We start from the raw sequence: 27,778 nt of genomic DNA, 5'->3' as shown, positions 1-27,778 counted from the left end.
TGATGACCTTTTAACTTCAGGTGGGGTTAAAAACTTACCAAAAAAAGTGTGTAGTACGTAGGGAGTCTGTCTTGCCCCCTGGACTGATATGCCCCCTGGACTTGCCCACTGTGTCGGGAACCTTCTAGCAGCTCCATAACTTCAGTTGCTCCGAAATAAAAAATCATAATTGGAATCCTTTTTGCCATTACCCCTTCCTTCCTCTACTGCTCTTCCTCGATTCCTCTTGGAGGCCAAGTCACCTGAGAGAAGCTTCTGTCCCTCGGCGCGCTCCGTAGATAAGCGAACCCTCATTGGCTGGGTGCACTCACGTCTTAGTATAGTGCTGCCGCGTTTTTCAGAGGAGTGTGCGTTTAGAGTTCCAATTTTTGGTGGTCGTCCCAGTCCAGGCTGTCGGAACAAATGGCTGAGAAACCGCTGCGTCTGTGAGTGACCGTAGCTCAGAAGCGCGCGCGCGCGCGTGTGTTTGTGCGCGCGCGCGCGCCTATATGCTGGCCGGGGGCTTTCTCGTGCCTGGAAGGGAGGAGGAAGAGGCGGAGGTGGGAGCGTGGTGGCGGCTGGTGAGCTCCGATCACGTCTTGGCTCGGCCGGAGGCGGTCTCCTTTCGCTTCCGAGAGGCGATTCTCGGAGACACCCGCTGGAAGAGGCGGAAGCTCCCAGCGTCAGGCCTCCTCCATCTTAGGCCGTCCTGGACCCTGCCACATTCCCCCTTCACTTCTCCCCACACCCCATTTATTTATCGACGAAAATTCCTAGGCGTGGGCCCCATTGGTGGGCTCTGGTCAGTTGGGAACAGACGAGCTAGATAGGGCTCCTGCGCAGGCGCACTTTTTTGGGAGGAGGCGGCGCTGGAGTGAAGAGACTCCAGCCAGCCAGCCAGCCAGCCAGCCAGCCACCCATTGAACAAATATTTATTGAACAATTGCAGTGTGCCAGGCACTGTGCTAGACGTTGCACAGTTGGAGTTCCTGCCTTAATGGAACTTAGAGTCTTGAGTAGATATTAATCAAAGAATCCAGATTAATATAAAATTATGGTGGTGATAAATATCAGGAAGAAAAGCTTCCCTGTTCTGGAAGCAGGTATAAGAGGGGTATATGGCTTATTGTGAGGAATCAGGAGAGGGAGGATTGAGGCTTGGTTAATATTTTTGTCTTTATTCTAAAGTCATTGAAATGTTTAAGAACTCCTCCGCAGGATCAAATTTTTGTTTTGGAAAGTGATTCTGGGTGCAGCGTGAACAAATTACAGCCAAAGAAGAGGGCAGCTGGGATTAGGTAGAGTGATGGCAGAAGCAAAGTGCAGGGATTCAAGGCTTATTAAGGAGATGAAGTTAACAGGGCTTGGAGGTGGTTGGGCTGTGAAAAGGAGTTGGCACTGTGGGGTCCAAAATTTCTGCCCTTCACTGGGATAGGAAACACTGGAAAAGGGCCTAGTTGGGGAGATGACGAACTTTGAGGTGTCCTGTGATGTACAGACTGGATGATGGCTCTTCAAGAAACAATTATAATTCCATGGGACAACTGCTATGGTAGAGGAAGTGCAGGATCCTGTGGGAACACCTGGAATTGGTGACTGATAGGGACTGGAGGACTTCCTAGAGGAGGTGGTGCTTGGAGGTAAATAAAAAACACCTGGTAGTTTATTACAGCGCTTGCTCTGAGATGCTATATGGGTTTCTGAAGTTTGAGAAAAGAGTGATTTTCCGAGCCAGTCAAGAAGGCTTTAGAGATGTGCTGGGCCTTGAAGGATGGGAAAAATTTAGATTCAGGGAGGCTAGGGTGGGGCTGTTAGGAGAGGTAACTACCTTAGGGAATGGCAGAGGCAGAGAGTGACCAGACTGACAGTAAGGGAGGTTTCTGTTATGGAAACTTGGAGAAAGCCCTGGGGAGAGGGCCCAAAGACTTGTAGAAGGCCGTGGCTCGGAGGCAGTGGAGTTCTCTTAATGTTTTTGAGGAAAGAACATTAAATTGTTGGCTTTATATAGGATGGTTAGGAAGAAGAGTAGGCATTAGAGGAAATAAGTGTAAGCGTACTCCCTACGTTGTATCCAGTACCTGATTCATTAGATCTTTCTCCGATTCTGCCTGTGCCATATCACAGGTCTCTCAGTGGCTCTGCCTCGGAGTGTCCTCCGTTCTTCCCTCCTCCCTCATTTCCCACCCTACTTCCCCAGTTCAAACTGTGTTCAAGTGTTCAGAATTCTAAATTTTTCATCCGTTTCTCTCCTTCCTATCTTCATTCAGTATTGCCCTTTTTGCTGATATTTTTGCTTATAGTTACTTGTTCCTCCAGACCATATTTCACTGTTGCTAAAAGGCACTTTTATTTAAAACAGCTCCCTACCCAGCTTGAAAATGTTCAGTGATACGGACACACCAGAAAGACATACTGACAAAACAATAAGAACTGTAATATTTTAAGATGAGTTCAAAGATGTTAAGAAGTGGTATGAGGAATAGAAAAACCGTGGAAGTCAGAATTATAAAAACTCATAAATGAGTTGATAGAACAAGTTACTTCACAACTTAGGGCCAGTCTAACAAACCTCTGCTCTTGCCACTTTCTACCTCTCTGCCCCTTAACACTTTACACATATCTCCTCTTGTAGCCTTTTTCATGTACATTTTTATCAGAGTATCTCCCTTTCCCTGGTTGTCAACTTTTTGAGGTTTGAACTGAGTCTTTTTCCTCTTTGTACTCCTAGCAGGTTCTTAGCCTAGTACGGGGCATATTGCCTTAGCATATTGTAGGTGTCTGGTACGTGGTTGTTGGATGGGTGATGGATAGTGGCAGTGGAAAGGAAAAGGGTAGAATGAATATGAAAGATGTTTGGAAAAGGGGATTGATGAGACTTGATGACCGGATAGGGAATTTTTGACTCTTGGTGACCAGCTTGGCAATACAGCCATCCACAAAGCTTGGGAAGCGAGGAGAAGAAGCTGGTTCAATTTTGGAGGAAATGATAAGCTGACTTGTAGATGTGGTGAGTTGAAGGTTTTGGTGACTTTTAGGTAGAGCTGCCCCGTGGTCAGTAATACTTCACATGCACTGAACCTCTCCAGTAACCTCAGAGAGACTGGGTCACATATCTACCTGATCCAAGAAGACACTATGTACTAAACCTGGCAGGCCCATTCATGTTTCCTGAATTGCTTTAACATGTATCTTTTGTTTGCAGCTTGGCTTGTGGAGATGTTGAAGGAAAGTTTGATGTTTTATTCAACAGAGTTCGAGCAATTCAGAAGAAAAGTGGAAACTTTGATGTAAGACATTTCCTGTTACTGAATCTAATTTTACTGTTATAGTCAAACACACTAAGATAAAGTTTGGACTCCTTTATTCCTTTCTCGATGGAACACACACTCTCGTTCTTTGTGTGACTGAGTTCCTTTTGTGAGCATTGGAACTTAGTAGCTGTGGAATGGTAGGGAAAGGGAGACCTCTTTACCTTTTTATACTTTTTGAATTTGAATCTAGTTACTTTCTTACCATGCACAAAACTGAAAACAGAGGAACAAAACCTCCCCAGGTGATTCTAACCCCTGGGTTTGGGAACCGCAGATGTATTTCATGAATGTATGGTATGGATTAAGTCCCATAACATGTACAAATGCTTCACAAACTGAAGAGCCTTATATAAATGTTATGTAGGGCTGCCAACTAGGCTCTAAATCCCTAGCAAACCAGAGAGTATTCTAGGTATGGGGACAATCTATGTTCATTGGGTTAAAGATGGAGTAAAGACAACAGGCAGGAAGTGTGTTTTCTGTGCCCTGTATCTCTCAGGGTATCTAATATTTAATGTTTTGTGTTTCAAGAGAGATTCTTGGAAGTAGATTTCTCCATTTTTCCCTGACCCCCTCTTCCCCATCCCAACTTGAATTTGATGGCCAGTGAGCCAAAATTTAGTAATTAGAATCAGATCAACTATTGCAATTGCTGCTGAAGAATTATGTTTTGAGAGTCTGCAGATTGATTAAGGAAAAAAACCTACTTTGAGGCTATTAAGTGGGATAACTAGCTGAATTATGTTACTATCAATTATGTACTCTTTGATAAAAAAATCTCATATATCTGTTTAAAAAACTCATTTTAGCTGCTGTTGTGTGTAGGAAATTTCTTTGGCTCCACTCCAGATGCTGAATGGGAGGAGTATAAAACTGGCATCAAGAAAGGTATAGAAATTATTTTTATTTAACAAATGATTTCCAACAAAGTTTCAAGGTTATATAATTCTTGCTGGGTTGTTTTTCACACATATTAGTTATTTAAGAATTTCCCTTTGAGCTCCTCATTGAGCTGGGAAGGATACCTATACATCTAAATGTTCACATTTTGAATTCAGTTGGATTTGGTTTAGAAAAAGAATTCTTGGGGTGCCTGGGTGGCTCAGTCAATTGATTTTGATTTCGACTCAGGTCATGATCTCAGGGTTGTGGGACCGAGCCCTGCTTTGGGCTCTGTGCTCAATGGGGAGTCTGCTTGAGGATTCTCTCTCTCCCTCTGCCCTTTTCCTCACTTGTACTCATGTGCACACACTCTCTCTTTCAAATAAATAAATAAATCTTAAAAAAAAAAAGAAAAATAATTCTCTTCTAAGTAGGCAGGAATTGAAGAAATTCAACCACATGTGCCCTTTCCTTTTTCCAGTTTGAATGGTTTTTTTATGAAGCTCTTTAGGGTCTATGTTTTCCTTATTATACATTAACCATCCTGTTTTAAGATGTCACTTCATCAACTGGTGATACTATTAAATAGGCCCCAGGCTGGGTAGGATATCCTAAGTGGTGAGCACATTCCACAAATAGGATTGCAGATTCATTACTTTTGCTATGATTAATTTTCCTATGGGGAAGTATTTCTCAAATTCCAAAGCAGATCTGGTAACTGTATATGGTGTCATGTCTGTTTTTCTCAATAGCTCCTATTCAGACATATGTACTGGGTGCTAATAACCAGGAAACAGTGAAATACTTCCAAGATGTTGATGGGTGTGAGTTAGCTGAAAACATTACTTATCTGGGTAAGTTGATACTTTGTGTGTTTGTAATCAACATAATGAAGTGTCCCAGGAATTAGTCCCTTGGGAAATTTGTGGCTGGATTCTTCTGCCATTACTACTGAGAGAGTGGGTTTCTTTCCCAAAGTCTGTGTCTATACCCTTGAGCCTCTGGCATTTTTTTCCTTTGTAGTCTCCCACCTTTCCCCACTCTCCTTGTACTCCTACAACCCAATATATACTCCTGCAGCCAACCAGAGGAATCAACTGTTTGGCTATAGTATAGGGAGTACTTAAGGTATAAATTATATTGAAAAAAATTCCCATGTATGTGGTCTCACCATGTAACATTGCTAGATACATACAGCTTGTTTGTTAGGTTCCTAACTAGCTATAGCTCTATAGCTCACTAAGCTTTAGGAAATTCAGGTATTTAGTGTTGATCCTCACCTTTCTCACTCCCTTTGTCTTTTCTTAGGTTCCCGGTCCACTTTTTTTAATTTCAGGTTAAAGTTGTTCCCTCTTTAGTCCCCTGAATCTCTTTTAGTGGTTCTTTTTAATGTCTGGCCATTTTAAAAAACACTGTCAGGTTTTGTTTTTGTTTTCCCTTCACCTGCTGTCAGTCTATGGCTTCTTGGATCATTTGACTTATTTTTGTCTAAAATGACTCTACTGCTCTTCACATTTCCTCTTTCTTGGTCTCTTACTTCTCTGGAAAGCTTCTATAATGCCTTTGCTGTGTCCTCCTCATCCTTCCCCATCATAGTCCATCTTGGCCTTTATTCTCTGTAGCTGGCTGTGGTCCTTATGTAAGCAATCCTCTCTCCTCTTGCTTCAGTCACCTGGGGCTCGTTTGGGCAAAAAATTGAGGGACAGATTTTGTTTGTTGTTTTTAATCACTGTGGCAAGATACACATTTTGAAATCCTTTTGTTGTAGATCTTAACATAGGCCTGACTTGTGTCAGTTCTTACAGTAGTTATTAGATTTGGATTAAGATCGCTGCTATAGATATTTATGGTAGCCATTTTGCCATATGAATTTAGTGCCAGGAGTGGAAAGAGCATGGAGGTATTTGGGTTATTTCTGTGAAAGATATTTTTTGAGGCCCAGTAGGAGGAGCAAATAATGAACTTGATAGTGAACATGTGATAGTGAAGTGTCGGCAGAACATCCAACATGTAGTTGGAAGTGATCTTTCTAGAGTATATAAGCAATGTCAATGTGGAAGAGGAGGCTTTGGGGAGTTGGTCCCATAAAGATGAAAAACAAAGCTCAAATTGTTTCAGAGGAAATAGAATGAGAAGGAAAGCACCACTCTGGTGGGGGCATATATCTTCATCTAGGCGGTAGGCAAAGAGAGCTGAAAGTGGTTAGAGCAGTGTTGGGAGAGGGAAAGGTATCAAATTTGTAGACTCTAAATGAAGAGAGACTGGTTTTGGAGACCAGGAGAGACCATTGGCAGTTACAGGGTGATTCGTGACCTTTAAGAAAATGGTGGGAGTGGGAAACCAGAGTGCAGTGGTTTCAGGAACTAAGAGGTAAAGCACTTAGAGACCATGGACTGCTCTTTTGAGAAATTGGAAACAGAAGAAAAGGAAGTTTATTTTTTTAAAAGATTTATTTATTCATTTAATTTATTTGAGAGAGTGGGAAACAGCATGAAAGGGGAGGGAGTCAGAGGGAGAAGCAGGCTCCCTGCTGAGCCGGGAGCCCGACGCGGGGCTCAGTCCCAGGACTCTGGGATCATGACCTGAGCCAAAGGCCACTGCTCAACTAACTGAGCCACCCAGGCGCCCTGGAAGTTTCCTTTTCAGTTAGTGTGTGTGCTCCTTTCTTAGGTATCTTTTCGGTGTGTGTGTTCCTTTATCAGTTCATATGTGTGTTAATTGGCATGGTCCTTTATTAATTAGTATGTCTCTTAGTATGTTTAGTACTCTATTCTTCTCTGAGGGGAAAGAGGCAGCTGAGAAGAGATTCAGTAGGTGAAAGGAAGGTGAAAGTTGATGGAGCAAGGTCTTGAAGGCAACAGGGAGAAGTGGGGTTAAGGGCCCAAGCCAGGAATAAAGTTAAAAGAGAGTAGAGTCTCTAGTTTTTCCCATTTGCTGTTTCCACATGTTTTCTTTCCGTCGGAAGCTGCTGCCTGCGTGAAGAGCATATGCATTCTAGACTGTACTTTCCTCAGAACTGCTGCTTGTTTTTCTCACTGCCTCTCCCTGGGTCCAGGTGTCTGGGTTCTCTTAATCCCTGTAGAGTCTCTTCTAGAAGGCAGGAAGGCTTTTTCTTAATCAGTGCTTCCCAACTTTTTTCATTCATAAGGCACCTCAGGTAAACAGACTCGCCTGCGGGCTCCAGCAGCCTCCACAGAAGGGCTGCTCTCCCTGACCGGGAACATGGTTGTAGCCGTCCACCACTGAGACCCTGCAGCCAGAAGAGGGGCTCTAGAAGAGTCTGTGCTCCTTCAGACCTGCTGAATGGCAGGGAGGTAGGGGGCTCATGGCATGGGGAGAGAGATTCATCACCATAATAATATTTCATTCTGCAGTTTTGACTAAAACTTGTCCATTTTTCTTTGAACCCAGGTCGTAAAGGCATCTTCACTGGAAGCTCGGGGCTGCAGATTGTGTACCTCAGTGGGACAGAGTCCTTAAATGAGCCGGTCCCAGGTTACAGTTTCAGTCCCAAGGATGTGTCTTCCGTGAGGACAATGCTGTGTTCAACATCGCAGTTTAAGGGTGTTGATATCTTGCTCACATCCCCATGGCCCAAATATGTGGGAAACTTTGGGAATTCTTCTGTGAGTAGTGCTTGTTCAGTTGGAATTTTTATAAGCAAATTGCACTGGCTTAATTTGGGCTTTTTGCTCCTTTTTTTTTTTTTTTAAGATTTTATTTACTTGAGAGAGAGAGCGCACAGAGTGAGAGAGAGAGCATGAGCAGGGGGAGGGGCAGAGGGAAGAGCAGACTCCACGTTGAGCGGGGACCCCGATGCGGGGCTCCATCCCAGCTGCTGGAATCATGACCTGAGCTGAAGGCAGACACTTAACCGACTGAGCCACCCAGGCACCCCTTTTTGTTCCTTATATTGAGTATTTCAGCTCTTAGTACCTTTCAGTAGAAATTTTTTGTAAACTATTTCAGGGTACTTAAAACTCTGTCAACTGACCAAAGCAAAAACTTTGAAACTGGTTGATCTTAGGAAAGCACAATTCACAGACGAGATTGCTGAAATCTTAATTATAAATGAATGATTCTTTAAATTATATTCGCTGCTTCAAGTGCCTTCTTTCAGGCTTCCTCTTAATATGTTTTGAGGGTTCACTAATTTTTGGTGAAAAGATTTACAGCTAATGGCAGTTCTGCAGTTGTATTTCTCTTACGTTCCGTTCCACATTGTAGCATTTGGCTTTCAAGATATTTTTTTAATGGGATTATTATGGGATAAGAGATAGTGATTTAAAGATGGGAAATGAGATGTTGAAAACTTGGTATTTTTCTAATGTGAAAGCTTTAATGTTGGGATACCTTGGAGCTCACCACTGAATTTGATCTTAATATTTTTTTAAGCAATCTAGAAGAGGATATATACAAGGCTGGTGAGTGACAGCTATCACATTGGTGGAAATAAGCCTAAGGAAGATCTTGAAAGGTTGTATGTGAGAGCAGAAGGCATCAGCTGAGTTTCAGTGAAGGGAAACATAAGAATGCATTTAGAGACAAATATCAATTAATAGATGGCAGAGTTAATCAGTAATGATCCAGAAAAGGGTCTTCTGCCAACTTCAGCACAATGTGTCTGTGACCAAAAAGGCCAACAAGATACAGGCACTGTCAGGGGGGCTTGTTGAAAGGAAAAGGGACAGTGCTCTCTTTCCCTTCTATAAATCCATGGCTATTCTTCACCTAGAATTCAAAGGGTAGTGCTGGTTGCAGTGAGAAGATAAGGCAGAGCTAGGGAAGGTGCCGAGAAGGAGGTCTAAGTTGCCGGTGGAAGGGGGAAGGAAAGTTGAGAAAAATGAGGACTCTTCATTTTGGGGGTGCTAACAAAAGGATTTTGATTAAAGTTTATAAAGTTTACTACATAAAATCTGTATAGGGGAGAAAATAATATAGTTTACCAGTCTCTAAGATACTATACCTAACCTCGAGGCTGATTCCCTGCGCTTCAGCAGAAACCCGAAGGAAGCAAGCAGAGCACATAAGGAAGAAATTCTTGCTTTACTTAGTGGAAAACTAATTTTGGTAATTTCTTTATTTCCAGCTAATACCTTCTCTTAAGTTTGTAAATAATATTATGGATGAGAGATCGCATAATTTGTTGTTAATGAAAGCTAGGGATGTGTGGGAATAAGCCTAATATTTTTGACAAACTTTGTGTTACAGACTTTAACAAGGGCATAGTTGCGTCCTTCCACAAACCACACCTTTCTTGACTGAAGCAAAATAAAGGATTGCATGCTTATGTCATGAAGTCCTTGAATATTCCATTCCAAATAATCTGATTAATCCGTGGATCCCAGGGGCCCTGAAAGCTAGCTTTTAATTTTTATTTTTTGCATTGACTATGACTGTCTGCATTGTTGGAACTACAGGTACACAACAAAGCATATTATAGAAGCATAGTCTGTGGGCTCCAGAGAGAGAGATCAGTTTCTAAAAAAGATGGTAATAAATCCTATTTTGGGTATTAGTATGGAGGGCTTTCCTTACCTTTTAACCCCCAGCTTCCAGCAGTTGTTCCTATCTCTGCATTTATAATAGCTCAGTTCCTCTTACGTGTTTGAGATTTCTCTAATTGCCACAAGTATGCAGTTCACTATCCAAATCGTACTGCCTACATTTGTATTGACATAGAAATTTCAAAATCATTTTAAAATGTCTTGTTATTTGCCTGCTTTTCTTGATAACTTAGGTCCATTATGATGACTGAATTTCTATTTACCAGGGAGAAGTGGATACCAAAAAATGTGGCTCCGCTTTGGTCTCCAGTCTGGCCACAGACTTGAAACCAAGATACCATTTTGCTGCTTTGGAAAAGACCTATTATGAGAGGCTTCCCTATCGGTGAGTGGCATTGCATTATTTTGGCTTTTTAGAGAATTTGGCATGTATCTTCTGTGGGACCTCGTGTTCATCTTAGCATGTAACATCTTCATTCCTTTTGGTTACTCAGGCACTGAAGTGAGCGACTCTCAAATTATTCAGCTCTTCTCAGTTTGTTTCCTAATTTGAAATACAAAGGATTGGACTGTATACAGCTCCTTAAAGGTGTGCAGATCTGACGTAACAATACTGAATCCTCACAGCTTCGTGTAACACAGTATGGTCCTATTTTGGTCAGGTCAAACCAGCACTCCTTGTACAGTCTTGGAAACTCATGTCTCAGCCTAATCACCGGAAGTATTTCAACTTGAGACTCAAGAACTTGTATCCAATTTTTCCCCCTTTTTTCTTAGTTTGAGTTTGAGGGTGGAGTTTTTAAAGCACGTCTTGCAGAGACAAAACCAGTGTTTTATAAGTGATAGAATTAAGTTAACTCTGAATTAATCTTTACTGGTAAAGAGCATGGATAATTTCTAAAATAATCTATAAAAACCTTTCCTTTTTTTTTTTTTTTACAAAAAGTGTTGAAAGTTCAAAAAATATAGGCAAGCAAAAAAAAAAAAAAAACCCAACAAACCTATCCTTCCTCCATGATCCCAAAGCCTAAGATATAATCATAAATAATACAGCTTTTTCTGTTATATCTTCATATATGCATTCTAGAAAAGCCTATTGTTCTCTAAAACCATGCACTAAAAACAGAGGTTATGGGAACAAAACTCTCAAAACCTGTCCAACTTTTTTTTTTTTTTTAACCTAGCCAGCTTTTAAGGATCTGAATACAAATTTCGCTGAAGAACATATTACCAGTGGACAATAGGCACGTGAAAAGATGCTCACGCCATTAGCAATTAGGGTAATCCAATGAGATACCACTTGACACCCACCAAGATGGCTGCAATCAAAAGGGCAAATAATAAGTGTGGGCAAGGATGTGGAGGAATTAGAACCCTTACATTGCTGGTGGGAATGTAAGATGGTGCAGATGCTTTGCCAAACTGTTGACGGTTCCTCAGAGGGTTAAATACAGAATTATTGTCTGACCCAGCAATTGCACACTTGTTCCAAGTGAAATAAAAGCATTGACTCATTCAAAAACTTGTACACAAATGATCATAACATCATTATTCATAATAGACAAAAAGTGGAAACAACCCAAATATCCATCATCTGATGAATGGGTAAAGAAAAAGTGATATATCCATGCTTTGGAATGTTATTCAAGAAAAAGGTATGGAAGGGCGCCTGGGTGGCTCAATTGTTAAGCGTCTGCCTTCGGCTCAGGTCATGATCCCAGGGTGCTGGGATCGAGCCCTGCATTGGGCTCCCTGCTCCGCGGGCAGCCTGCTTTTCCCTCTCCCACTCCCCCTGCTTATGTTCCCTTTCTCGCTGTGTCTCTCTGACAAATAAATAAATAAAATCGTAAAAAAAAAATTTACATAAAATGTCCAGAATAGGCACAAACATAGAGATATGTATGGGGCTATTTGGAGGGGAAATGGGGAGTGACTGCTAATAGGTACAGGGTTTCTTTCTCGGGTGATAAAAATATTCTAAAATTAGATTGTGGTGATGGTTGCACAGCTCTGTGAATATGCTAAAAAGTACTGAATTATGTACTTTAGATGGGTGAATTATATAGTATTTGAATTAGATCTTAATAAAGCTGTTAAAAAAAAAAAAGAAACCTCTGCAACTTTTCAACCAGAGCTGTAACAAAAACCCATAACCAGCATAATAAAAATACTAATATAGGTAAATTTCCACTAACATCTGATCCTAGAATTACAGTCAGTCCATGCTTTGCTTTCCTATATTGTATTATTGTGTTTTGTTTCTTTTGAGGAGCAATTTATTATTATTAAAAACACCATTCAAGGGCACCTGGGGGTGGCTCAGTTGATTAAGTGTCTGATTCGTGATTTCGGCTCAGGTCATGATCTCATGGGTCGTGGGATCCAGCCCCGCTCAGGCTCTGCTCAGTGAGTCTGCTTGAGATTCTCTCCCTCCGCCCCTCCCCCCACTCATGTGCTCTTGTGCTCGCTCGCTCTGTCTGTCTCAAATAAACAAATAAATACATCTTAAAAAAAACAGCCCACCATTTGGGGGTAGCATCCTTCATCAGTCATTTTTATTTTAAAATAAATGAGGGAAACATCTCCAATGGCTTTTTGTGGGCACTTGCGGTTTCCCTATAGTATCGGTTTTCTATTGCTACTGTACAAATTACCACAAACTTTGTAGCTTTAAACAATCCCATTTATTATCTCACAGTTCTGTAGGTCAGAAGTTTGACCTGGGTCTCACTGGGCTAAAATCAAAAGTGTTGGCCAGGTTATGTTGGGTCCACCCAGGTAATCAGGATCATCTCCCTTATCTTAAGGTCAGTTGATTAGCAACTGATTAATTCCATCTGTCACCTTATTGCCCTTTGCTCTAAAAGCTAAAATTCACAGGTTATGAGGATTAGGACATGGACATCTTTGGGGAACTATTATTTTGCCCATCACACCTGGGTAGCCTAACAGTGGGATGTATTAGCAGTTCTTGAAGCCACTGCGCTAGTCACCACTTGCACTAAAGAAAGACACTTCTGCAGGACATTCAGCTGTTTTTCCTTAATGTCTTTGTGTACTGTTAAAGCTTCTATTTAATTATGAGTAAACTTGTTTCAATCATTTTCAAAGTTGCATATGAAAGAGCATGGCTTTCACCTTATACTGACATCAGTCCCATTTACCAACTATGACTGTATTTCCTCTCTTTAAAGAAACAGGTTATAGCAGACAAACTTTTTTTTTTAAGATTTTATTTATTTATCTTGACAGAGAGAGACCTCGAGAGAGGGAACACAAGCAGGGCGAGTAGGAGAGGGAGAAGCAGTCTCCCCGCTGAGCAGAGAGCCTGATGTGGGGCTCAATCCCAGGACCCTGGGATCATGACCTGAGCTGAAGGCAGACACTTAACGATTGAGCCACCCAGCCTCCCCAACAAACTGTATTTTGGCTTATTTCCTTTCAGGAATGTGAATTTAAAACAAATATTTGTGTATTTGTTTATATACAATGGTATTATGCTAGATTTTTTTTGAAATAAAATTATATTTTGTGACAGACCTAGGAAATTTCTGTAGCATGAGGAAAGGAAAGAGTTCTAAGGGTTGGTATCTGTATTAATAGTCAACTCACTAAAAATAAAAAATGTATATAATGCCATAACTTTTTTTTTAAATTATAAATAATAGTTGCTGAATGTAGAATACTTGTAAAACAAGAGCTCAAAAAATGTTTTGGTGTATTCAGTTCTATTTTTTTTCTGTAAAATATACACACTCATGTATCTATATTTTTCCTAGAAAAATGAAATCATGCTATAAATTACTATTTGAAGCATACTTTTTCCTCTTAAAACTTCTATTTGATTTTCATTATTATAGCTTTTGTTTTTGAGAAGAAAGAACATTCAAGGAGCCCTGGGGGCAAAGGGAGGGAGAGAGAGAATCTTAAGCAGGCTCCATGCCCAGCGATCATGACCTGAGCCAAAGTCAAGAGTCCAATACTTAACTAAGCCGCCCTATTTAAATCCCCTCTTAAAGCTTTTTATTACACACGATAAAAGAATAGTGTAGTGAACCCTCCTGTACCCATCACCCAACTTCAACAATTATTATCATTTTGCCAATTTTACAAGTCTTCCAAAACCAAATGTTGAAGTTTTTGTGCTTTTCAGATATGTGATCTCATTTTTTCCTGTGAAGTAGGGATGATTATCCTACTGGATTTTCAGGTGACATCTGAGATTATGTTACTGGTGGTGATGGACTTAGGATCTGTGCTCTCTCATGGTCCCACAGAGTCTACATATTTCATAATTGTAAATCAAAATTAAAGTTTTTTGGTGACCTGTTGTCTGTTAAATGTATTATAGAAACCACGTCGTTCTACAGGAAAATGCACAGCATGCCACCAGGTTCATAGCTCTGGCGAATGTTGGAAATCCAGAAAAGAAAAAGGTAAAGATTGAGTATTTGGTCGTAGGTTAATATTCATTGTCTGCCTGATAAATGTTTCCTAGCACTTCAGTGACTCCTTTGTGAAGATATAGTAATGAAAGGTTGGGTTTCCTTGAGTCCTTTGTAGGAGATTTTAAAGAAGCGTTTGGGATAATAGGCCCAGTGGAACCAAGGAAGAATTTCAAAGGAATAATATTCCTTTCTTCCCATATTCATATGGTTGTCTTTGTAGGTATTCATGAGTTTGCCCTCAGATGCTACTCTTGCTTTGCTGCTTTTAGCACCTTCATTTAGCAGAAATAATAGCCTTTATAGGATTTATATAACCCCTCCTTGGCTTTGGAAAATCTTAGTGATACCTGGAATCTATCTTTGTACTGGAAAACAGTACAGGTAAATGAAAGAATATACCAGAAAAGTATGTTATTTGTCTCACTTCCCTTTCCGCATTTCTGATTCTCCAGGGCCAAAAGCAGGATGTTGTGAATTGAGACAGCTACAGTTAGAACAGTCAGACAAAGGAAGGATAGGCAGATGAATTATGTGAAGATTATCCTGTAATATGTCATAAACATGCATAGAAAAGATAGGCAAATACATATTTTGTCTTTTCCGTTATATTTAAGCTTTTAAGCCCAGTGTGTTCTTAGCAAGTTTAGATTTGTGATTTTTTTTTTAATGCCCGTTCAAGACCCTATACACTCACAGTACTTTCACTATACCAATATTTTACTATTGCTTTACTCTCACGGGCACGTTAGCCTCAGCCCTACACAACTCATACTATAGTCAAAAAGTGTGGACATTTTTAATTTTGGCAAGCGTTATTAAATTCATCTCAAAATTTTGTTCCAATTTACACCCCCACCAGCAGTGTGTGAGTTTGGTTTTTTTTTTTTTTTTCTGTCCACATTCTTACAGAGTAGTGTCAAATTTTTATTAAAGTTTTTGCCAATGTGATGGATGAAAGACAGTATATCACTATTAATTAGTTGCATTTCCCTGATCAGTACTGAGGTTAAATATCTATTCATATCTCATCTAAAGTTTTCAATATCTGTGCCATTAGTGTGAGAGTCTAGATATCTGTATGAATATTTACTTCTTTGCTACTAGTCCCTAAGAAGACTCATCAGCATATGCAGCAGAAATTGTATAATATCAGAGGGAAACATTAAGGTGTCCAACTTAGTTTTCATTAGAAAAAAAGAATGACAGTACCACAATTCTGTTGACAAAGTACACAAAGATAAAGGACTAGAGGTAGAAGCAGTTTGTCTTCAAAGGTTATGGAACAAGTCTCCCCCGGGCCTTGTAGTGACAGTTGTTTTGTGTAAAAGCTGATTTTTGTAAGGGCTAGGGCTTTGATTCTTTGCTCGTGACTTGATCAGCCCTTGCTTAACCCCTATAGAGATTACTAAATTGATATTTGACTTACTGTGTATTCTCTGAGCCATAAACAGGCCAGTTGCTGTTCTTTTACTCAGTTTCTGAAGCTTCTGTGAATAAAATATGTTGATTACATTTGGATAAACAGGATTTCCCCTAATGTTATGTTTTTTTTTCCCCCACAGTATCTTTATGCATTCAGTATTGTTCCCATGAAAGTAATGGATGCAGCGGAACTGGTCAAACAGCCTCCAGATGTTACTGAAAACCCTTACAGGAAATCTGGGAAGGAAGCATCCATGGGAAAGCAAATTCCTGCCCCTGAGGTGTGCGCTGTTTGAGAGGTGGCATTTTCTGGGCTGCATTGCCCATTGCGCGTATACTTTTCCTGGTTATAGTTTCGCTCATAAGACCAGTTTAATCCCTAGAATCTAAATCTTTTTTTTTCCTTGGGAAATCATCATGGTGTTTAGAAAGCCTTAGCAGATTTCAGGTAAGCTTAGTGTTTTTTATTGTAGTTTGAGGTTAACAGTTTCTTATTTTAAGTCTTTCTTTGTCTAAACTTGGTTCATGTGTTGGAGTTACACATGTTAAATCTTTCTTTGTCTAAAGTTGAGTCTTTATTTTTAACCTTTTAAGAAATATTTATTTATTTTACAGAGACAGAGATTGGGAAAGAATAAGCAGGGGGAGGGGCAAAGGGAGAGGGAGAGAGAGAATATCAAGCAGACTTCTCACTGAACTCAGAGCCTGGTGGGGCTCGATCCCAGGACCCTGAGATCATGATCCGAGCCTAAATCAAGAAGACGTTTAACTGACTGAGCCACCTAGGCACCCCTGTTTTTAACTTCTCAGGCAAGGATCCAACTGCTTTGTAGCAATGTAATTTGTGATTTTATAACGAGTGCTAGCAAAAGGACTCACTTTGAAGACATTGCTTAATAGCAGACTTTTCTGAAACTAATTTTTCCCTCATTAAAACAAGGAATGTCAGGGCGCCTGGGTGGCTCAGTTGGTTGAGCGACTGCTTTCGGCTCAGGTCATGATCCTGGAGTCTCAGGATCGAGTCCCGCATCGGGCTCCCTGCTCAGCAAGGAGTCTGCTTCTCCCTCTGACCCTTCCCCCTCTCATGTGCTCGCTCTCTCTCTCTCTCATTCTCTCTCTCTCTCAAATAAATAAAATCTTTAAATAAATAAATAAATAAATAAATAAATAAAACAAGGAATGTCAAGTTCCCTTACTAGTATGCATGGTTTGCTTTCTCAGACTTTTTTTCTTCTTTAACAACTTCCTCATCTTTTTAATTAAAGTTCAGTTAGACTTGTTTGACCTGTGAAATTGTAGGACTACACTGAGGCCCTACTGAGAGAGACAGGAAAAGGTGTTTGGGTGGGTTCATACTGTTCCGTTTTAGACAAGGATTGCTCTATAACTTGCATTTTATTTAATTTAATTTACTTTTATTTTTTTGAAGATTTTTATCTATTTGACAGATAGAGCACAAGTAGGCAGAGCGGCGGTCAGAGGGAGAGGGAGAAGCAGGCTCTCCACTGAGCAGGGAGCCCAATGCAGGGCTCTATCCCAGGACCCTGGGATCATGACCTGAGCTGAAGGCAGCCACTTAACCGACTGAGCCACCCAGGCGCCCCTATAACTTGCATTTTAACTTGCTTTTACAAAAAGATGGATTTGGTTAAGTGTTGAGAAGTATGACTGAGAGTCCAGGCATCAGGATTAGGAAGATATTTTTTATCTAGAAGAGGTAGAAAGGACTGGAAGGAAAGATAAATGTGACGTGGCAGGAATGTTCCCTTGTATGTGAATGGTTGGCTCCTTGTCTAAAGATTAGTTTAATTACATTTTCTCTTCTGCCTTTAACCATTCCAGGAAGAATCAGCCTGTCAATTTTTCTTTGATTTAAATGAAAAGCAGGGAAGGAAGCGTTCATCTACAGGTAGAGATAGCAAGTCTTCTCCTCATCCAAAGCAGCCTCGCAAACCTCGTAAGTACCTTGGTTCCTGAGGTCTCCTGTGTGAGCAGTAACTTACTGCAGATCTTGTGTGGGACGTGGCATTGCTAAGGGAGCCTCTTCTGGAAAAGGAAAACTGTACAGTGGGTCATTAAGACCAAGAATAAAATAATACTGAGATGGCCGGATTTTGAGGGTATCTGAGGCTATTCCTGAAAGAACTATGGAGAAAGCTCCTTTCCTTCCCTCAGGTCTGTAAAACATATGAAGTAAAGAGCCTACAAAACCAATGAGGTTCATAAAATCATAGAATAATCAAACTGGTAAAAAGGATTGTAAGGTTATTTCATTGAAATCCACTTTCTTCACCCCCTTGTTTCAAAGTTGAAGAAGTGGACCTTGGTGGGGTAAACTTAGTACCCAGAGTCATCTGGCTGGCTCGTGGCAAAGCTGGGGCTAGAATTGGGACTCTTGACATCCAGTTCAGTGTTCTTGCATTGCAGCTCGTTGCCAGTTCGATGCTACTTTAGTCAGTATGTGGTCATCCACTTGTGGTTATCCACCTGTGAATTGGTTGCAAATTCAGAGTTTTTCTCATAGGGGTCCGTTTCATTGATAATGGTGATGGGGAATGGGGGACACAGTAGAAGCACAGCAGGGCCAGCCCTTTGTGGCAGTGCTGTATACCAGTCTTTGCGATGTATGAAGATCAGATAAGGCTGAGTTCTATAGTGTGATTATATATATGCTGGAGTGCTTGGACCATAGTAACATCTGCTTTCTTCCATCTAAAGCTCAGCCTCCAGGACCCTGCTGGTTTTGCCTTGCCAGCCCTGAAGTGGAAAAGCATCTGGTGGTCAACATCGGCACACACGTGAGTTACTTCCGTGGACCCTTTACAGAGAAGGACACCCTGTTTGTCTTTCATTGATTTAATAAAGTCATAATTTACATTTCATAAAATCTACCCACTTTAATAAAGTATACAATTCACTGGTTTGTAGTCAGCTTACCAAGTTGTGCAACCATCACGTAGCATGGTTTTAGAACATGTCCTTCACTGGTGCCCACTTACGGTGAATCCCCGTTCCCACCCTCAGCCCCAGGCAACCACTAGTCTACTTTCTGTCTCCATAGGTTTGCCTTTTCTGCACGTTTCATATAAATGGAGTCATACAATATGTGGTCTTTGTGTCTGGCTTTTTTTATTCAGCAAAATAATCTTGAGGCTCATTCATGTTGTAGCATGTATCAGTACTTCATTCCTTTTTATTGTCCTTTTTATATATTCTGTATATTTATCAGTTGATGGGCTGATAAATGGGTCGTTTCCACTTTATGGCTATTAGGAATAACGCTGCTACGAACATTTGCATGCATGTCTTTGCGTGGACATATGTTCTCATTTCTTTAATGGATACCTAGGAATGGAATTGCTGGTAAATTTATATTTAATTTTTTAAGAAACTGCCAAACTATTTTCCAAAAATGGCTGTATCATCTTATATCCCCACCAGCAATGTATGAGGGTTCCTGTTTTCCCACATTTCCCACATTTGTTATTGTCTGTGTTTTTAATTATTGTAATCCTCCTGTGGTTTTGTTATGCCAGAGTGCCCCCTCCCTTCCTCCATCTCTGACAAATAGGTGTATCTCCTAGGTGGTGCCTTCATATACTTCCTGACCTTTTTTGGTCCATACAAATTAGAGGTGATGAGTTGCTTTCATTAATTACTCAGTATTTAAAAAAGGATTTTCTTTGTCCTAAAAAGGGAGTCCTCTGTTGCCTATATACTAATTTTGGGTGAAAACTGTTGATATTCTTTTTTCCTATCTTCAGATTTAGAAACCTGAGTTTATTAATTTTTATCTATAATTATTTAACCCTGGGAATAGATTCATACTAAATAATTATATAAAAGACTAAAGTGATAAATTCTCAGTTTTGCCTAGTAATAGAGGATATAACATCCCAAGACAGGAGTACCCATATCTACATTCTTAGTGTGGGTAGCTGGGAACCCAGGATAATAATTAAAAGGTTGCTTGGTAAGCACTGAATCAAAGAACTGGATGATCCTGAGGATGATTTTATTCAGGCTGTGGAAAACTGATGAATTATGCGTGTCTCACAGTAAAGTTGTCCCATTTCAGACTTCTCCAAATATTTTTCCTTGGGCAGGACTTGTTTAAGTATTGAATAATACTGGTCTTTGACCTCATTTTCCTGGCATCTATATAGACCATTATCCTTCTTTTTCATTCACTTAGAATGAAGAAAGCTTAATTTTCAGGATTACAGTTGCACCCTAGTCACCTGTGACTAGAATTGGCTGTTTCCCATGGCTTTTGATAGAAATATCTATAGACCGTTTCTCAGTGTTTTTAGTGCTTCTGCAAATAGATACTTTCATCTCTTTTTCATTGATTTATTCTCATTTTGGTTTCTGAGGGTGAGGATTTCCTCAAGTTATCCTCACAATCTGAAGATCCTTTATTGTGGCCTCCTATAGACTGACCAGAGACTGACCAGAGTCTCAGTTTCACTATTGTACCCTTTTTAAGTCACATCCCTCTCTACCTTTATAGTTTCAGACTGTAGAGTCCCAGTCTTCTACATTTAAATTTTATGTCTTGATTATTGGCACACTCCTGTCTCTAGGGGAAGCACTATTGGGTCAAGGCCTGGGACCTAATTAGGCTATGGAGTCTATGGATGAACTCTTCAGTAGGAAGAAGAGCAAACTTGAAAAGTTTTTGGTTTTACAGGAATGCCCTTTTTGGATTCTCTCTTGGACCTTGTTTTCTTCTTTGGATTAGTTTATGCTATTCTTCTCTCCCACACAGCTTGTATGGTAGGCAGGCTTTGGATTGCCTTCTGTTGGGGAAGCTTCAGTAGTTCAAAATGGCACACGGGGGAAGACAGATTTGGAACAGGTAACTTAGCTCAGGGCTGCTCTGGGCCTCAGGGAGAAATGACCTTTCCTTTCCATTCACCTGTTAATTGCCCAGGGTTATCTAGCCCAGGGTATGAGACTAGGGGATGATCAAAGAAACCTGTTTCCTTCTCATCTAGGCCTGAAGCTACAGGGGCAAAAAATATCTCTGGTCTTGTTTGTAGCCCAGCCCAGCACCCCAAATAGGAGGCCACATGAAAATTTTAGACTACCTAGTATTCAAGCCTACACTTAGCTGTTGTTCTTTGTCTGGTAGAAACCTCTTAGGGATCTCTGGGACCTTTGGGCATCTGGCAGAGGGTTTAGAATCCCCTCCCTGCAACCATTCCTGTTGATATCCTCTCACTACTTTTTTTTTGTCTTGACTTTCTCTGTCTTTGCCATGCCTTCCTCAAGGGACATACATGGAAGTATGTTAGTGGCCCATGGCCACAAACTGGTAAAAGGAGGGAAAGGCTGCTAAGAGTCCAGAATAATCGTTGCAAAATTCATGCATTTTATTTATGGGAGAAACATTCATTCAGGTATTATTTATACATTTTTAGAGATAATTCAAGTATAGAACAAAAGACGAGAAATTGAAAGGAAGGAGGAGATTGGGCGAGTGTGAAACTGTTCACAAGTACTGTGAGGTACTGCACTGGGGGTGAGGGACTAGAAACCTTCAATAGCTTTACTGCACATTACAATATAAAAACTGATGTTTATGGCAGTGACCCTTTGACATGAAGTAAAGGTTAGAAGACTCAGGCTTCAAGAGTAATGTTTTAAAACACAATCCAGGGGTGCCTGGGTGGCTCAGTTGGTTAAGCGACTGCCTTTGGCTCAGGTCATGATCCTGGAGTCCCGGGATCAAGTCCCACATCCGGCTCCCTGCTCGGCAGGGAGTCTGCTTCTCCCTCTGACCCTCCCCACTCTCGTGTTCTCTCTCTCATTCTCTTTCTCTCAAATAAATAAAATTAAAAAAAAAATACAATCCAAAATAGTTATTGTTAAAACTAGGAAAATATTTTAGTGCTTATGAGGCTTTGATGACTTGTCATCTGGAAGATTAAATTTGTAGATGTGTTCTGTCCTCTATGCCAAGTAAATCAAGGATGACCATGCTTTAGATTGTTTCAGATACCTCTTTTGTCATTCTGTTGGATTGTCTCAGTGTTAATGTTAAATGACTCATTCCTTCAGTCTTAACTTTGAACTCATGACACTAAATGTTGGATTGCTTTTTCTAAAGCTGTAGTACCTTCATTTTGCCTGTGGTGATATTCACTGGCCATTTCTCTACTCTTAATGTTTTCCCTTCAAAGAATATCTGAGTGTAGAGCAGTCTTGCATGTTTTGGTTTTGACAACTTTTTTAGTTGCTGCTTAGCTGCTGACATCCACTGTTGGGAGCCATAGTTTTCTACTTCTTTGGATGTGTCTGAGTTTGAGGTTTCTCCTTCCTTCTATCCCATTAGGTTATCTGTTTGCTTTCATTTTGTATAGGTTAGGCAGCAGCTTAAGGCTGTAGGGACACTGGATGCTGATCATGACATCTTTGCCTTTTTTGTGAGTCCAGAGGGTGTACTTAGGCGTGGGGTGTGGGATTTGATGTTATCATAGGGAAAGTGGTCAATTTGAAATCAAGTGGTATCTTTCTGTGGCTGAAGGCAATAACAACTGAAAAATCGCTTTCAAGTTTGGATCCTGGGAGGGAAAAACCAACTACTGTTCCTGTCTCCTTCAGCTTTGGTGTATTCAAAGCCAAAAGCCTGATGGTGTGCCATTCATATGTTCCCAGTTCATTTGATAGTTGGATAGAGATTTGTTGCATCTAATTTTATTCTTCTATCAGGTTCTTGTTATAACCTCTAAAATCCGGTTTTTTAAAGTAGGAGAATTTCGGTTGATAGCCTCTCGAGCACTTTGTCCGCACCCTCATGGTCACTCTTTGTATAGGCTTTTCTCCTGGAAGACTCAGACATACGGCATTGATGTCTTGGTTCCGTGTGCTTCCTCCATAGTGCTACCTTGCCCTGGCCAAAGGAGGCTTGTCTGATGACCATGTCCTCGTCCTGCCCATTGGCCACTACCAGTCAGTGGTGGAGCTTTCAGCGGAGGTGGTAGAAGAGGTGGAGAAGTATAAGGCGACACTGAGGCGGTTCTTTAGGAGTCGGGGGAAACGGTGTGTTCTCTTTGAGAGAAATTATAAGAGCCATCACCTTCAGCTACAGGTAGGTGGCCTCCACCCAGTAACTTGGAAGGACCCGGTGGGGCCTGGATATTGACAGGTGTTTAAATAACACCAGTTAAGAGTTCAGTATATAAGTCCAATCTAAAATTAAATATTTAAAATTTTAGTATTTAAAATAGTTAATATAAGTTTTCATATTAATGTTTGACTAATATTCATTTAAAAGGTTAAAGATTCTCTGGTGATAAATCCAGAGATTTCACAGGGAAGTGCATGGTCCGTGTGAATGGGCCAGCACAGATAGTAAGTGCCTTGTTTAGAAAAGAAATGGGTACTTGAGGAAGGTTTCAAGAAAGATTGGGCCCTTGTTAGGTAGGGGTGGAAGAGAGTTTTGTTATTTATGTGAGTGGGTATTATTTCACCAGCATGAATGAAGTCTTAGAGGTGAGAAATAGTCCCAGAGCCTTGATCGAGTTCTCAGCTCAGAAATTTGGGGATTGTTTACGGATAATTGATTTGTAGTTGTGGTGGTTTTCTTTCTGGCACATTTGTTAAATTTTCAAATGGGCCTGACTCTGCCACATATATTACATAGGAGCCAGCAAGGGCTTGATGACAGAGAGATCTCTCTCTAGCCTTTCCTGTGTCAGGCATTGGCTCCCACATGTGGCAAGCTATCTCGTAAGTTTAAGTCCTTACAGACAGGCTGACACAAGCCTGGCTGGCCTGAGGAGAATCCCTTCTGAGGGGTATGTCTCCACCCCTGTGATGGATTTGCTCCTTCTCAGGGACTGTGCGGGAGGCATGACCTTTCAGGGACCTGTACAAAGAGTTTCTTCTATCTGTCCGCCTCTCCCCTGCCCCCCCCCCCACCCCCCAGGTCATTCCCGTGCCATTCAGCTGCTGCAGTACAGATGACATTAAAGATGCCTTCATTACCCAGGCAGAGCAGCAGCAGATTGAGCTGTTGGAAATCCCAGAGCACGCTGACATCAAGCAGGTGAAACAGGAGGGGAAGGATGTAAAGGATGAGAAGTAAAACGTGGTTTCTGACATGTTGAGCCTGAGGTAATATCAAGGCATCCCCAAAATGTTAAATAGGCGGCTGGCCAGTTTGGATGTAGAGCGTGGGGTACTAATTGGATCTTGGAGATGATGAGGGGGGCCTTACAGCAATGCCTCAGTGCATTCCTGGGAAGAGCAGAAAATGCGAAATTTCCTAAGGCAGAAACTTCGAAGGATGGGTGCCACTGGGAGGATCTTTGTAATACCTGGTAGTTTGGCTTTTTAAACTGTGTTCCCTTAAGTGGCTTGGGATCTGTACTGCTCACATTCTTTTTCTTGTGCTTCTAGACTGAATTCTTTGCCAAATAAAAGTTTATATAAGAGATGAGCTAGGTTTTAGATTTTTAAAGCATTATGATAATGTCCTCATACAACTCTGTTTACTTTAGATTGCACAGCCAGGAGCAGCATATTTTTATGTTGAACTTGACACAGGAGAGAAGCTTTTCCATAGAATTAAAAAGAATTTTCCTTTACAGTTTGGAAGGTTTGTATATTTTTCTTATTTTAAATGTGTTTTCACTAGGCCTACTATGAACAGATAGTGGGCTGCAGAGACAATTGAATAAAAAGCCAAGTAGGAAAGTCTTTGCCCCAAGGAACCTATGGTCTTAGGGCAAGTCAGATATTTGCATATGTGACAGTAATGTAATGCAGAATGTGAAAAGCACCATAAGAAAGTTTTGAGGAATAGTGGACTTTAGAAATTCAGAAAAGGGGGGCACCTGGGTGGCTCAGTCGTTAAGCGTCTGCCTTCGGCTCAGGTCATCTTCCCGGGGCTCTTGAGATCGAGCCCCGCATCGGGCTCCCTGCTCAGCGGGAAGCCTGCTTCTCCCTCTCCCACTCCCCCTGCTTGTGTTCCCTCTCTCACTGTGTCTCTCTCTGTCAAATAAATAAAATCTTTAAAAAGAAAAAAAAAAGGAAATTCAGAAAAGGGAGAGCTTATTTCTACTTTGTGAAAGGCTTCAAGAAAAGGTTGACATTGAGCCTGAGAGATAGATTTAGAGGGCAAATATTAGAGTGTGGGCCTTCTAGCCCAAAGGAATAAAGTGCTACCATTAATTGAGCATATGCTCTGTGCCAGGCACTGCGCCAAGAGCTTTACATGCATCGCTTCATTTAATCTTCCCAATTCTGTAAGATAGGTACTGTCATCCCAGTTTAGCGAAGTGGAAATTGAGGCTCCAGAGCTGTGCCCAGTAGAACTTGCCATGATGTTGGAAATGTTCTATAAATCTGCACTGTCCTATACAGTAATCACTAGCCACATGTGGCTCCTCAGCACTTGAAATATAGCTAATTTGACTGAGGAACTAAATTTTTAATTTTAATTAGGATTAAAATTTAAATACCTAGATCTGGCTAGTGGCTCCTAAAGTGGATGGCATGGCTCTAGAGGGGTTAAGTAGCTTGTCCACGAGCATACACGGTAGATTCAAACCCATGTATGTTCAACTCTAAAACATGAGGTTTTTAACCTCATTGTTGTGTAGTGTCCCAAGGCCTAGATGAGGCTTCACTTACGCTTCTTGTATCAGACAGAACATGATTGTAAAACCATATAGGGAGTGTTATCAACTAGGCAGACTGACAATAGGAAGTTGCTGGCAAGAAGAAATAAAGTATGGAGGGAGGGCAGTAGAAGATGTGCAGAACAGATTATCTAATGCTGGTATCTGATTTGCAGTTGTTTTTTTTTTCCTGGTTAGAACTGAACTTTGAGTCAACTTTGCACCCTTCCTGGACTAATTTGGGAAACCTCCAAGAGACTGCTACCATTGAATATAAGTCCAGGAAATATGGTTGTCTACATTTTCAAGAAGATGACTGATAAGTGAGAATAGGTGTGATTAGGGACTTCAAACATCTCACATTATCTTTTTGTTGCCTTAGCAGCAGATGCAGATGCGGACACTGATGATGTAGGCACACAATTGCAGATAGACACAGGCATATAAGCCCACAGGTGAGGTTCTCCTAATGATTTTGTGCTCATGATAGTCTGTTGTATTTTCAATGTTGACTGTTTTTCAAAATACTAATATACAATTACATAACATTTTATAGTTAATAAAATACTTGAAAAGATATTTTTTCCTCACTGTACAAGAAAGGTGGTTCTGTCTTCATTTTATAGATGAAGAAGTAGGCTCAAGGCTTGACCAGGGAGCTAGAACTTGAGCTCAGATCCTGTGACTTTTAGAAGACTCATGTGATTTGTTTTCAACTCTTCTATTTATCGTAGTTCAAAGTGGAAAATGAATCATATAGATACACAAATGGAGTTCTTTCTTTAAAAAAAAAAAGATTTTATTTTTTTTAAGTAATCTCTACACTCAGCGTGAGGCTCGAACTCACAACCCTGAGATCAAGAGTCGCATGCTCTACTGACTGAGCCAGCCAGGTGTCCCAACTGGAGTTCTTTCTTTCTTTCTTTCTTTTTTTTTTTTTTTAAGATTTTATTTATTTATTTGACAGAGAGAGACACAGCGAGAGAGGGAACACAAGCAGGGGGAGTGGGAGAGGGAGAAGCAGGCTTCCCGCCGAGCAGGGAACCTGATGCGGGGCTCGATCCCAGGATCCTGGGATCATGACCTGAGCCAAAGGCAGATGCTTAATGACTGGGCCACCCAGGCGCCCCTGAGTTATTTCTAATATATCAAAATGAGTGTAAAAATAAATAAAAATGTAAAGCAGTGACAATTAGAAGGTAGCCTGTATGTGAGTGTGTGTCAGTGTGTATTTTTTAGTCCTGAGAGCCAAGATAAGTTATTTTGTTGACATTGAGCCTGTGCTGTTGTGCCTAGGTAGGCCTGAGTCCTCTATGAGAGGCAGAAAGTCAGTGGTATATGATACTAGGCGTGATCTGCATGATGCCCTCAGCAAAGTCATGGTCTAATTGGGATGACAAAACTAGAGTTTAAGACAAGATGTATTCATAGCTGGTTTGGTGCTTGGATTGTGTTATCTTCCTACCTCACAAGACCCTTACTGCATTTCATAGGTGAGGAAATCAAGACTCAGCAATGAAGTAATATTCAAGTCAGAGACAGCAGGTGGTTGGACTAGGAATAGAATTAAGCTTCTGACCTATCTTTTTTAAAAGGTTTTATTTATTCATTTTAGAGAGAGAGAGTGCTCATGTGCATGGGCAGGGGGAGGGGTAAGGGAGAGGGAGAGAGAGAATCTCGAGCAGACTCCACGCTGAGCGTGGAGCCTGACCAGGGCTTGATCTCACAACCCTGAGATCATGACCTGAGCCAAAACCAAGAGTTGGACGCTCAACCAACTGAGCCACCTAGGCGCCCCCACCCTCTGATCTTTCTAACACCAAGGCCCAGTCTTTGTACTGTGTCAGTGCTGCTTTTATAAGTACCAGTAATGTTCCAGCTTGTTCAAGAGAGAGAAATAAATAGGGTTTGAAAGTTTAGGAAAGAGGTGGGACCTGAGCTGGTCACTTAACTTGAATATAATTTTGATAGAATGGCAGAGATGGCCTTCTGGGCAAGAGAAAATGGTATGAACAAAATCAGAGGAATCTGCATACCTTCTTTGGGGGATGCTGAGAGGGGCTTTCTAGCTGGAGAGGAATAGAGAGAGAAGGGGGCTTTAGGCTGATACTGTTTACACTTTTTTTCTGCAGGGAGGTACTGGCCAGTGAAGCCATCCTTAATATTCCTGACAAGTCTGACTGGAGGCACTGTCAGGTCAGCAAGGAAGAGGAGGAGATGCTGGCTCGCCGCTTCCGGAAAGACTTTGAGCCCTTTGACTTCACTCTGGATGACTAAGCAAAGGGAAAGGCACTTTATGAACTTGACAGGAAGTAGTAGCTTGCTTTTTTAAAGGAACTACAGTCTCCCATGGGGACTGTTTTTCTGCCTCTTTTTTGTGTATTCCCATGGAACCTGCCTGCAGCAAGAGGCCTAAGATTGAGTATTTTTTGAAAATATTTCTAGGATGAAAATCCTGTTAAAATAAGCATGTCTGTCATCTAGCTCCAAGTACAGCGTATGTTAATCAACATTTTCAAACACATTAAACTATTAAAATCCAAATGCTTTTCCATGGTTGGGAAGTATCTTATGTTCATGTTACCTGTACCATTAAA

At 41.0% G+C, this 27,778-nt stretch overlaps 1 protein-coding gene and 1 non-coding gene across 5 annotated transcripts; both read left to right on the top strand.

The window, feature by feature from the left end:
• Positions 1 to 155: 155 nt before the first annotated feature.
• CWF19L1 (CWF19 like cell cycle control factor 1) lies at positions 156 to 27,778 on the top strand. 4 transcript variants are annotated; one of them, XM_027596907.1, is made up of 15 exons: positions 280 to 425; positions 3,182 to 3,266; positions 4,100 to 4,178; positions 4,925 to 5,026; positions 7,584 to 7,798; positions 9,946 to 10,064; positions 14,031 to 14,115; positions 15,690 to 15,830; positions 17,392 to 17,506; positions 18,268 to 18,347; positions 22,436 to 22,645; positions 23,486 to 23,605; positions 24,060 to 24,157; positions 25,567 to 25,636; positions 27,314 to 27,445. In XM_027596907.1, the coding sequence occupies exons 1-14, from the start codon at positions 403 to 405 to the stop codon at positions 25,586 to 25,588; spliced, it is 1,494 nt and encodes a 497-aa protein (XP_027452708.1). In that variant the 5' UTR covers positions 280 to 402; the 3' UTR covers positions 25,589 to 25,636; positions 27,314 to 27,445. The 4 variants fall into 4 exon arrangements, with proteins under 4 accessions (XP_027452706.1, XP_027452708.1, XP_027452707.1 ...); XM_027596906.1 differs by having other exon boundaries at positions 25,564 to 25,636; XM_027596905.1 differs by lacking the exon at positions 25,567 to 25,636 and having other exon boundaries at positions 156 to 425; positions 27,314 to 27,778.
• LOC113923994 lies at positions 23,126 to 23,273 on the top strand. The gene has a single exon (XR_003520498.1). It is a non-coding gene; the product is annotated as a small nucleolar RNA SNORA12 (small nucleolar RNA).

The sequence above is a fragment of the Zalophus californianus genome, chromosome 15, assembly GCF_009762305.2.
Source record: "Zalophus californianus isolate mZalCal1 chromosome 15, mZalCal1.pri.v2, whole genome shotgun sequence".
Lineage (NCBI taxonomy): Eukaryota > Metazoa > Chordata > Mammalia > Carnivora > Otariidae > Zalophus > Zalophus californianus.
Note: the sequence above shows the minus strand (reverse complement) of the source record. Positions and strands in the feature narration are given on the sequence as shown.